General features: G+C 34.9%; 1 protein-coding gene across 1 annotated transcript in view; it reads right to left on the reverse strand.

Moving 5' to 3' along the window:
- LOC103897676 (adhesion G protein-coupled receptor A3) overlaps positions 1-13,481 on the reverse strand; it is a 251,679-nt gene that overhangs the window by 143,634 nt on the left and 94,564 nt on the right. The window contains exon 8 of the mRNA XM_009277787.2: positions 1,065-1,229. Coding sequence (XP_009276062.2) covers positions 1,065-1,229 — 165 coding nt within the window. The remainder of the gene's footprint in view (positions 1-1,064; positions 1,230-13,481) is intronic.

The following is a 13,481-nucleotide window of genomic DNA, read 5'->3' on the forward strand; positions in this document are numbered from 1 at the left end:
TTTCTAATTCATTCCTTTATTTTTATTCAAACACAAGAAACAGCAGTAAAAGGCCTTTGAAAAAGTTTTAAAGGTAACTTAAAAATGAAGAGAGGCTTTCCGGTCAGAAGCATTTGCAGAAAGTTCTGGTGTTTAAGAGAAGCTTCCTTTCATCTACTTTTCCTTTCATTAACTGTTCAAGCTGAATTCTTATTATAATTCACTTGGTAACAAATTACCTTCTTGATTTCTCAATGGGAATGCCATCATACACCAGTCTTATTGTCAAGCAGGTAATTATATTTTGTTTAAGAGTTTTATGCATATCATTGAAGTATTTTAGAGCTAACTGAAAACAATACCAAATTCCACAGAATCCTTAACTTTTTCTTCAGTTTATGAGGATTAAACTTTAAAAAAAACCCACCAGCATATGTAGATAAAAGTAAAGATGAAACAAAAATTACATTTAGTCAAGAAAATTGTGCAGACTCCAAGATTCAGATAGCAGGAAGGATGTGTTTTCTCATGATGTGATATATCGGTGAAACTGTGTGTGTCCTTAAGCTCACCTCAAACTATCTATTTGTTTTACTAAGTAGTTTTACTTGCTATTTTGATTCTCTTCAGTGAAATATTTTACTAACAGTTTTATGTTATTTGTTACCTCTAGTATCAGCTGAACAAAATCAGCAGAACGGGAACAGATTAGAAAAGTACTGAAGATTTAATCTTCTAATGCTTTAATGCAGTTATCATATTCTATAATTTAGAAAAGACCAAGAACAATTTTGAACCCTCTCTCATTTAGCTGTAAAGAGCCTACATCTTTTGAAATTTTCCATAATCTCACATTGAGGCATCAGAAGATTCTCCGACTTTCACAAACCACTGCTGCTCTTGAAGCACTAGCTGCCATCTCCCATAAAAATCACACAGTGCTCCTCCTTCCTCCTATATTACATAAAAATGACAAGTAAAATAAGTGACAACTTCGTAACTGACACTGAAGTATCATGTAAGCATGAATATGGTCCATATCTACATTAATATATGAAACACACTCCAAAACCAGAAAATCATACCTGAAATCTCCCTTGTTGTTAATAACTCTTTCTGCAGGGCAGTAGGGTGCAGCCGTTTCAAGTACCACAATTTCTACTTGTTTAGTGCTATTTCCATAGGAATTGTTGACTAGACACTCCCAATCTCCAGTTGCATCAATGTCAATGCTGGATAGGATAAGTTCACTATAAAAACAAAAAGATTAATTATTGTATAAGCTTAATCATATAGAGATTGAGTCATTGGTTTTCTGACATTATTTTCAGAGATTTTCTATGAAAATATAAAAACAGGTTTTGCTCTATGTTATTATAGGGATAGACAGTATGTGAGTGATTGGTATTAAGATTTTAGTAGCACCAATTTGGATTGACCACTCAGATCATGACAGGCTATAACACAGATTACCAATCATCACAAAAGTATATCAGCTATGTATCAATGCCCGTTCTCCTTTCCCCAAATATTATAAAATGGATTTTTTTGTTGCATAAACAAGCACTTGAAAGTCAGAAATGCATTTCAAGTTGACAACACAACCAATTCACAGAGAATGCTTCCCTTCAGCTGCGATTGCAGCTCCTATGGCATTTCAACAGCAGAATCTGCTGCTCCTGTGGCGGCATGGGAAAAGTTTTCTAGAATAGCCATTGACTTTGGAAGCCGTATAGAATTTTCCTGATGAATGCAAAATGAGATGAGGCAACTGCTGATATTTCTTTCAGTACTTTGCTACTCACAAACATCTTTCACACTGTCCCCCACCAAATATGAAATGTAGTTATTAATATCAATAAATTAAGGTTGCATTAACTCTTTATAATGAGTGTTAGACAAGTTAAATATAGAGACACTTTGTGGCTTCTCTTACAATACAAACATTGTGCATGACTGCACCACACCAATATTTAGCTACCTAGGCTAAATATTCTATGTATAATTAGAGGAGGACGAAATAATTTCAGAAACATTTAAAATTGTCTAGAACTGTTCTGGTTAGTATTTTCAGTATATTTTAAATCAGGAGAGAAGCTTTCCTTCATCTAATGGATGTAACCCAGGCCCTAATGAAGTCAATAAAGTTTAGTTTTTCAATTGACTTCATCAGGGATAGAATTTTATCCAATTACTGTAACTCCATAGATCTCATAGACAAAAATAATGTTAACTACTACATTTTAAGGAAGTAATACATTGGATCTTAAATCTGCTATTGGGCTAGAAATAAATTTTACTACAGTTCTAAAGAAAACACAGCTTTTGCAAGTAGTTGGGAGTGGAAAAAAAGGTAGTAATTATCTGAAATATTTACTTTGCTTTATACAAATGGCTCGTCTTTGACTACGCCTTGTGGTATAGACAATTAGAAATTATGTGGGAAGAGATGGAGTACAGTCAGAAAGGGAGAGAAGGTACATTATAAAAAGAAAAACACAGAATTTAAAAGTTATTAAATTGATTTCAAATCTGTAGTTAAAACAAATTCTTAAAAAATTCTACTTGTGGCCTTTGGCACTTTTGTAAAGAGCCTGACAATTTGAAAGATATACAGAGAATAATTATGTATAATTTATTTTTAATTTTTTGCTCTTTTAAACTTCACAAAAAACATCATCCTTTTTCAGTTTAAACCTTTGTATATTATATATGCCCTTTTATTAACTTCGCTACAAGAAAGGATTGAATCTAATCTCCTTGTATATAGACTACATCTGATACACATGTAAGTAGACCACAATCAAGGTAAAGGTAGGAAGTGATTAGACAGCTGTGTATGTAATTTTCCCTTTGAAATATGCATACAATGAAGGATGATTTTCTCAAGTACTTACTACAGGACCGTTATCTTGATCCCCAGAAAACAAGCAAACCATGGTAAATAGCCTTTGATTTAAGTTAAATTGCTTCAGAATTTTTGTGCAGTTCTCCAGATATTCAGTCAAATTTATCATTAAACAGTAACTTTAAAAATCTCCCACTGTTCCTATTTATCATGGATTTGAGCTCCAAGTACCTTGGAATCCCCTATTTCTTTTTTACAACAAATTCTAACATGTTTTTATTGCAGAAAATATAGAAAAAGCATTACTAGCCATTCTCAGACAGAGTATCTGAATATTTTCATGTCAAAAGAAGCAATTGTCCTCTTAAAAAGTCTCAGATGAGAAAGCCCAAGAACAGCAGCCTCTTAGCTAACTCAATACATCTTCTTACATTCAGGTTGAAATACTTAAGTGAAATTAGCTAGTTGATAAAAATTTTTTAATTAAAACTTCTATTTCATATGTCACAACAATCTCACATCATCTTTATAGACCGCTGAGAAAGAATATAATCCTAGAGCTTATAAAAACAATTATCCATGAAAGCTCTTTGTCACAGAAACAATAGGCAGCATAAATATTCACCTGTGGCATCAAGACACGGAGACTTCCCAAGTGAATAGAATGTATGATAGATGTGCTGATCTTTTGATATATTCCGTATAAAATATCTATAATCATTGTTAAAACTACATATTTGATAAAACTGGGAACCACAGCGATTTTAGGTAAATGCAATACTTAAACATATTATCAGTTTTACAGGTAATCAATATGAAGATAAATAAATATGAAGAAAAAGGGTACATTTTCCATTTATTTAAATTGCTGAAACGTGTTCCGATGCAAATTTATCTGCTGCTAAACAGATCTCCTGTCATTAGATGAAGTTTCCCAGTTTCACAGACAAATATTTACTGATACATCAGTGTTGCTTCTGGTAGAAACGCAATACTTGAACACTGGTTCAAATTCTCGAAAATGATGAGTAAATCCTCACATTCACACTTCCAATCTTCTATGGCCCTTTCTTCAGATGGTGAACCAAAATAAGCCAGAATAGGTTTATGCAATATAGAAGAAGCTGTATAATGACTAGAACATGGAATTGTCCTCTGAATTGCCATCTGGCCACTGTAAATGATGCATTCATTTATATTCCTCTAGGAATATTTTGGATAGCAAGCCCAATGGTAAAACTGTTCATTTACTTACCATCTGGATATGACAAATGACAAATTGATCTTATACCTCTGGAGATTTTGGGGGACTGGATTAAAAAAAATAAAAAGTCTTTTAATTCTCAAAAAGAGCAGTCTACTTGATCCTTTAACATTTTCTCCACTTAGAATCCTTGGCAACTTCACAGTCCCGGCAGACCAAAAGGAAAGGGTGGGCCTGTATAGGATTTTAAACCTCTTCCTAAAGTTTTCTAGTAGGTCAGCTACATATTTTAAGTCTTGGCACTGTTACATTAGCACGCCCAGAAGTTCCATGGTTTTTCTTACTCTTAGTAGAAAGGCATTCTTGATCTCTCTTGGCCATGGCAAGAAGTCTTGATAAAAGGCAAGAACTCTCCTGTGACCTGAGAATGTGGCAGGACTCTCTGGTTTAGGAGCTTGACAAGAGCACAACAGAATTAAGAGAGGTCAGCACCTGTGGCTGTATACTTTTCTTAATTATCCTATCTCACAGAAGCTAATAAACATCAGGCCACAAATGAAATGATCTTGCCTCTACTATGCAGCTTTCCTAAGGATGGAGTATGAGTCAGAAAGAGTTCCTGTTCCCTCTACATTAGCAATCATACCCCACTCCTCAGAGGTGTGATAGTTGCTACTTTTGTGGAAATTTTTGACCTACCAAGACATAAAACAAAGTCAGTCATTCATGATACGGTGTCAAGGCAAACTGAATTTGAAGATTGATGCCTGACGAAAACAAAAGGATGACTAGCAAGCTTTTCTCAAGTTTTCTTTTGAAACTATAGTGACCTTCTCCATAAAAACATTGAAAGGAAGAAAGAGAATATACATGTTTCTTCTTTGTACTGGGAAATTTCATGCGTGGTAGGATTCCTTTTTCAAATATGATGACTGGGATATTGAAAAATTAATTAAAATGTACAACTGATGCAATTGCATGAAAAAGTTGTTATAACATTCAATAGAAGCCTGTGGCATTGGTCATTACAAAGAGAGGAACCATAATGCAGGCGGAAGCCATACTCATGTAATCAAGTAATCGGTGACAATGGTTTTCTATTTGAGGAGTAGTTTTGCATTGCTACAGCTATGCATAACTAATTAGACAATCAGAAGTAGGTCTCATTATGCAAAGTTACACAACCATGTCCTGAAGTAATACCTTAGCGACATTTACTGTATGCCCCAGCAGTCATTTGCATGCTAGGAAACAGAGTAACAAATAAAGAGGAGACTTTAACATCACATTTTGATTGGCTTTCCACAAGAAAGGCTTTAAAGTCTGACCTGAGTTCCTGTAAGACTTGGGAAGAACCAACTGCTCTTCCTGGAGAAAAATTAAAAATAATTACTCAAACACAGATAACATTTAGGTTTCCTCATATTCTTCTTCAGACAGATAATAGCAAATGCCTTTCTACAGCTGAGGCAGAAGGCCTGCATAACCTGCCTCCAACCCATACCACCTTAAATTATTAATACTAACACAGACTTTAAAAAATGAGTGTTGGTCTCCAGAGTACACTGCTGCTTGGAATGCAGCCTTTCACAGGGGATATAAGGTTAAAACATGGAAAATGAAGAGAGAATGTGTAAATCTAGGCACTTTAACTGAACTTAAATTGCTAGTCTGATCTCTCTGACAAAGAGAGATCTTCTTCTTATTTACCCATGGAAGAAACAACTGTAGAAGGCTGATGGCCTTTAAGAAAAGCTTGTGTCCAGGCAACAGCAAGAGAAAAGGAAGACTAAAGATTAAAGTACTCATTTTATGCTAGATGTCTAGCAAATATTTTCAGGTGTAATCAATTTGTCATACACTTAGGAAATTCAATACCCATTTCTGTTTCTTCTGATTGAATATAAAAACAAAGCATAACTTACCATATATGCCATCCATAGCTACCCAAGAAACATAATGTGCTATAACGTACTTTTACTGTAATTTATCTATCAGCTAATTTGTTCACATCAGTATGCTAGGACCATGACAACAGTTGGATTTGACTTCAGAGATGCTGATGGAAAGGACCTAATTTTAATGACAATATATTGACAGAAAAAAAAACCCAAAACAAAACCTACTTCCAAAATGGGAGAAAAGACCTGTATGTCAGTTAGTAAACCATCTCACTTTATTTTCGTTTGTATTGCTCAAATTACTTTGACTGAAATGCAAATGTTCAAAAATGTTGTCACAGGCTAATATTATCCATTTGTTACGTAAACATTTGCCCAACAGCGAGATGTGTTTTCTGTAAGTGGATGTCAAAGAACCTGTGACCTACATTTATATGCCATCAATTTGTTTCTTAAAATTGAGAAAACAAATGCTACTAAGAGTGACTAAATCAAATCATCTTCAGAAACAGTCAGAAATCTGAATAGCCCTACAACATACCACAACAGGTTTGGTTTCTTGTATGATCCTTTTCCTCTCTCATTGAGCTTGTCAGGTAGAGACAGACCATCAGCTACTGTGCTGCATTGAAGGGTGTGCATAAAGATGTTTGCATTTATCTTCATACTCCCATAGTCCTAGAGTCAATACATACCACTCTAGCTAGCTGAGAACGTAAAGTGGGAAGCGGGGGGGGGGGAAGGTATCAACAGCTCTAGAGCACTCAAAGCTTTCTCTTGGTGGAGAAACCTTCAGACAGCTGGCAGGTCTGTGAAGCACAGTGCTATAAAGCTATCTGAAGAGAGTACACCTGGGCCAGGGCTTATTTAAAGTACTTCATGAATCAGTTGTCTATCATTGAGCTGCTTTGTCAGTTGGTGAAAGGTTTGGGGATGCTCAAATGTGTTTATTGTTATTAATTTTGTTCTACCAGCAAACTGCTTGACCGCAGGATGTATACAACTGCAGTCTTCTGGGGAAATGGTGCTACACCTGCTGTATGCCTTTCATCTGCCCTTAAGTAGTCTGTATGCTGCAATGTTATATCCAGAGGAAGCTTTATTTCATTAGCATAACTCATAGATCGTGATCTGTACACTATCAGAGGTTCTTAGACAAAAATAACACTATGACAATCAGTCCAATAGCCAAAATTGCATAAAAAGCTTTTAAAAGTAAAATATTTCCCAGATGATTCAGAAGTGTTAACATATTTATGACAATTCTTGATTATCTGATTACGTGCCACTGGGACCAGCAAAAAAGCCCAAACAACCCCCTACAAAAAAACCAAACAACACACAAAAGAAAAACTAAAAAACTATCACATTAATTTTACGATTTCAAATTATTTGTCAAATGCACACTACTTTGACAGAATTTCCCACTCTTTCTAGTCAGTGGTAATGTTACAAATGCAGAAATTAATTATTTAATGAATACTTTATGGGATAGACTAATTTTATATTAGGGCTAGAATACTGACTTGTTTTATTTGCTGACCTGCAAGAAATCTGGGAAGATCTAAAAAGGAGGTAAGACATAGCAGATTCCTACATAAGAACTTCAGGAACAATCTCTATTCTTTCTCCAGTATATAGTGCATCTCCAACAGTGTAAACTTTATTTTGTGATGGCCAGGAGTCATCCAATCAAAATACCATAAACAATTGAAAATAAGGTTCTTTTATCCTGCAGAGAGAAAGAAGGGGAGGGGCTGGGACCTATATTCATGGAATTCCAGCATGCTAATGGAGTAAAAAAGCTTTCTATAAGTCCATAAGTAATATGTCCTACAACATGTTCTCTATGTTGAATAGATTGAAATACATGAAAAGTAAAAAGTAATTCAGTTATTTGTTTTAATATTTCTAACATGTTTTGCTTTAAAGAAATGGTTTGCTTCACCAGTATCTAAGGTGATTGACTCGGTAGAAGGAGTACATCAGAGTCTGGACATAAGTCAGAATTGCTCTGATAATCACAGCTGATGCACAGGATTACAAACTGCTGCCTGGACTGAGAGAAAAATGTATAATTATACCTTACGTCGGTGTTGGGACAGGAAATAATTTAAAAAAAGCCAGTCCTGGGATGTTCACTCCAAACTGCTGCTGCAGTGCAGCATCTCCTCAGCTGTATAGCTGCAGCTCTTTGAAGGGCTGCATTAAAATCATTCTGGCCCTAAAAAGTCAAAGCAAAACTCTACTGACTCCCCCTTGCGGGGGAGGAAAGTGCAAATTTTTGTTCTTAATACTGAACTTAACATTTCATTTCAGTGGTGTGGCTCGATGGACCCATACATAGCTGCATGAAATAAGCAGAGATGGAAGTGAGAGGTCAACATTTAGTGCAAGGCACCTTGTTAATCTGGTCTCAGCATCACTTTTTTAAAGTTCTAGAAGGACTCCATCAAAATTTTTTACAGTTCTGACATACTATTTTTCTAGGGTTTTTTTATTCTATGAGCCCAAAATACTTACATATATTTCCTGTGAAAATATCTTTCTCAATCACATTTCAATAAGCAGTTACCCAAATTAAGCCTACAGTTTTTATGGCACAGCACAATTCTTACATAATTGTCTATTCCTTTAACAGTAGAGGGTATCGTGTTGCTGCTTTTGCTTTTCATAGTATTGGTATACTTTTTCACAGGTTATATTTTAAATTATTCCCCAAACTGATTAGTAGTAAAACTAAAAACTATCATTGGGTTTCAACTCAGATAATTGAAAGATTTTTAGAGAAAAGGCTTAAGTTTAATTAATCTTCTAAATTAATTCACATGAAGATTCTCTTAATCTCAGATAATCAAACCCTTAGCCTGTGCATTTCATAATATTCTGCAATAATTTTAAATATTATCTTCCTGTTGATGTACGAGAACATTGCTGGTAAAGGTGCATCTGCTACTAGTCTTTTGCTGCCTACAGTGCCTGAAGTAAGCTGTAGACCATTGACTGCAGGGTTTAAGGTAATCTCAAAACAATACAGAAACATTGATTTGCAATTTAAATGGTTCTTTTGCTTCATTTCTTTCCTAACTGCTCAACAACTAAGGGTCAAGCAGAGTCAATTAGATGAACCCACAAAATATCAGTACTAAACAATTTCTGCGGACTTCCCTGGGCTTCTCAGCATGACCCTCAGCTGCTCATCTCCAAATGCTCATGACAGCAGAACACAAATACCTGCATTTCTGAATCAGATTCTTTGGATTTGTTCTAACACCTATTTTTTTAATCTTGTGCAGAGTGAATCTCCAATATTTTGCCATGATTTGGCACATATCTGAACTTCCAAGTGTGTATCCAACCTAGTAACATGCTCACCGGCGATATACCATTTTCAGACTGTTCTTAACCTAATATCAGTCCAAACCGCTACCGCTTGCTTCGTATCTTTTCCAGATGTATTCTTGCCACAAACTGTTAAGAGAGTTGACAATCTCTGTTGACAAATGACAGGGGTCATTTTGATTCTTTCCAGAAAAAATAGGCATAGAATTTCTGCCTTTCTGCCAGAATTTCTGGAAGTTTTGTTCTTTCTTATACGGTATGCCTGCCTGGATCTCAAACTTGTCATGATACCACCTGTCTACTCCTGGAATCGATCTGTACTCATATTCATTTCTCTCAATAACCATACCTTAAACTATCCTTATTCTTTTAGTGAAACTTTCTTGATTACAAAAAATATGATCGTAATTTTTAATGCACATCGCATTCCTTTTTATTTTTCCCCCACTTTCTTCGCTATTACAGTACAAGTGGATCATGATTTGAAACTCTTCCTTGATATCAGATATTTCTTTTGCAGATGGAAGTTTTGAAGATTTTCACATAATCATATACCTCTAAAAGCAGCTTTCAGAAATGAGTATACACATTTTATGTATAAATTTTAAAATCAGTTTTCTTACTATTTCCCCTACCCTTGTTACACCTAAAGGATCAGCTGTAGTTCCATAAATGTCTTATCTCAAACATTACTATTTCTTTCGTTATTTACATTTGACCATCCCATATTGGTTTTGACTGCTGTCAAAATGTATGGAAGCACTAGATGCTTTAAACAAAACCCAGATTCGTAAGCTTACTTTTTTTTTGTTTTGTTTTAAGAACTGCATTTGGCAGCCATATTTAGAAGACTGAAATACTCAGCACAGCATGTAAGAGAAAAACACTATTTGTGGGGGATCACAGTTGAGACCTAATAGTCTGTGTTTCCAGTGGCAAATCTATCTACATAACATAACAAAAATTACATCTGAAAAACACATCTGATCCTAACACCTGCTATCCTAGGTGTAGTTAAAAGCATGTTAGTTTCTCCAGTTGTAACACTCCTTTTTATGGCTTCTTAACTTTCTGCACAGTTTAATGTTTTCAGAAAGAGCACTTGTGAACTGTAATGGTCCCAGAGCAGCCATTGCAGCTGTCAGAGACATAAGCACTGTTAAACACTCTACACAAGTATTTACAGAATAGAACCAAAAAGACTTTAAAATTGTCATTATAGTCTATGTGGTAAATAAGAAACTTCCTGAATATTAAAGTCTCTCTACTACTGCGGAGTTGCTTGGTTCATAAAACTAAAATATTTCTCTTTTTGAGTTTAATATTCTAATAACTGTCCTGCTAGCCTCTCTAAACACTGAAAGGGAACAGTGGGGAAGTTGGGAAAGATGCTATGCTGCAGAGAATCGTACATAATCTGCTTTCTATGTGGCTTCAGGGATATGGATTGTTTCATTGCCGCTTATTGTGATCAAACGGATAATCTAATATTCCAGGCTTAAGAAATTAGGCTGTCTTCATGGAAACACAAGTCACAATTTCAGCTAGATCCATTCACAGATGATATGAAATTAGTTCCACGTCACATTTACATTTTCATGTACGACTATGACATTTATACACAGGCATAATGACAGAAAATTCAACATGAGCAAAATCAAATATTATTATCATTGGCAAGAAATGGTAAATGCGAGCTAGCAGCAGAATTGAAAACACCTTCTCAAGATCTCCTATAAGGGAATACTCTTTGCCAACAAAAATGTCACAGGCCGGAATACAGTTCAAAACTTTAGTTTAATTATTGTAACAAAAACATTTATTTTAGTTTATTCTGCTTTATCGTAGGAGACAAAAAATACACATTTGGATATTTTATCCTTCTACTGTGGCAGTTAATAAAACAGAAGGGTTTAGTATGATATTTGTGTTCTAAATCCACGTCCAGAAATATCTGGAACTACCCAATAAAATAACCATCTAAAGAAGTTTGAATAAGCAGCTTTTGGAACAGGACTTCACCTCTTTGTTCAAAACTAGCTTCAGAAATCTTTCAATTGCTAAGCAGCACAAGCCAAAGCCTGTCCTTCAGTACAATCACAGAAAGCCACAGAGAGCGGACATTTGCTGTAAAGAGTAGGTATAGGAAGGCAAAATATGACACTGTAAGAACTGATTTTAAATTACCTTTATTTTTACTCCAAATCTTATACTTAACATATGATAACCTCAGGGTCTTTCTGATGTTTCACAGTGCCTCGCACAACTGTGATTTAGCCTTAAGAACTATCACAAATTAGTGTGTAATAGCATGTAACAAGCATATTAATACATACTATTGTAACATGTAATAAGCATGCTATTACATACTATTTTAACATGTAATAATAATAATGATATAAATGGAGTTATAGTATACATGGTCATGATGATGGGATTAAAATTAAGAAATGCTGGAGAGTTTTTACAATTGTAACTTAAGCAATGTTTTCTCATTTTCAACACAAAAAGACAATACATCTATAATTTATATTAAAAAAAATATCACTGACTTCAAAATAGTATGGGTTTTGAAAGCTAGTTTCAAAAGTATAGGTTTCTCTTGCCTTTAGTAAGCTAGTTTTGATCAGTCCCTTGATCAAGGCAGAGGCATGATTGCTTGAGTATTAGCATTTTTGACTGGATAAGGACCATGCTGTACAGTAAAGGCAGTGTTGATGCCCTACTATATTGTGAAGTGAAACATATAGCTCAAATAAATGAGCAATTAAAATGTTTTAAGCTTTTAAATAGCTGTTTAAAGATTGAGAGTTTAATTCAAAAAATATTTTGTCTCATTTTGACAGTCTGTATCACATAACTTGGACAAGTCAAAGCATTTTTCCAGTCTATAACAGCAAATATGATGATGTATTTAGAGAACGTTCTTTCTGAATACCTGGTCCCAGTGCATACTGCAACATGAGCATCAAGGTCACTTATTTAATGGCACAGTAAATGAGGTAGGTAGCAGATCAACCATCCTTATTAAAATATTGCTATGGTAGACAATGATTTTTATTTTATAGTCTGGCAACAATTAAGCAATATAAGGTAAAATTCAGTCAAGCTACTTCTAAACTAGTTTTTTAAAAATGATAGCTATTTTGAAAATCTTAACATTTTTAGACAATTTATTTGAGTTTATTACTACGCTGTACAAATTGCTTATATAGTGCAAAATATAATTCAGTTGAATAATATAATGAGATTAACAGCATGTCTTTTAATTTTGATATCAGGAAAATAAGAAGAACATGCTTTAATTTCAGTGACTCAGCAGTTTTATAATAGCTCATGCACTTGGCATTACCATACTAATTGGTCTAATAGTCTTTTTCATTATCCGCTACAGCCATACACATCGGTATTAGAAGGAAGCCAGTAGCTGGGAGAATAGGTCAGATCTACGCCTCCAGATCTATAGGACTCCAAAAGGGGTCAAATAACCAGTGAGTAGACGAAATTAAAATCAATAAAGCCAAAAGGCCCCAGTGGAGAGGAATTAATTTGACTCCCTTCATAACTTTCATTTGATAGTTCAAGAAGCATTTCAGGTCAATTATATTAATAGAAACTGGTTGAGTGAAAAGATGTTAATGATGATCCAGAGCTAATTAGCATAGCTATTTTCATTCCATCTTCTACAAAGAGAAAGGCAGAACATAGACACAGAATCAGACTCTTTTTTTGATCAATGATGGAAATTGGCAGAGGACAAAAGGCTGTGTGCAACAGCTTAGCAGCTTTTAGTGACAAGCCCATACACGATGATAAAAACCAAAAAAACCCACAGAGATTTATAATAATTTATTAAATAAGATTTAAAAGGGAAAACTGAAGCAAAACTGGAACAATATGGTCATTACAATATGACCATTGTCATGGTCATATGATCATTAGGTCGTGCAGAGAGGAAATGAGAAAGGCAAAAGCCCAGCTAGAACGCAATCTGGCCGCTGTCGTTAAAGACAACAAAAAAAGTTTTTACAAATATATTAATGACAAGAAGAGAGCCAAGGAGAATCTCCATCCTTTATTGGATGCGGGGGGGAACATTGTCACCGAGGATGAGGAAAAGGCTGAGGTACTCAATGCCTTCTTTGCCTCAGTCTTTAACAGGCAGACCAGTTATCCTCAGGGTACTCAGCCCCCCGAGCTGGAAGAC

The sequence above is a fragment of the Aptenodytes forsteri genome, unplaced genomic scaffold, assembly GCF_000699145.1.
Source record: "Aptenodytes forsteri isolate BGI_AS27 unplaced genomic scaffold, ASM69914v1 Scaffold15, whole genome shotgun sequence".
Lineage (NCBI taxonomy): Eukaryota > Metazoa > Chordata > Aves > Sphenisciformes > Spheniscidae > Aptenodytes > Aptenodytes forsteri.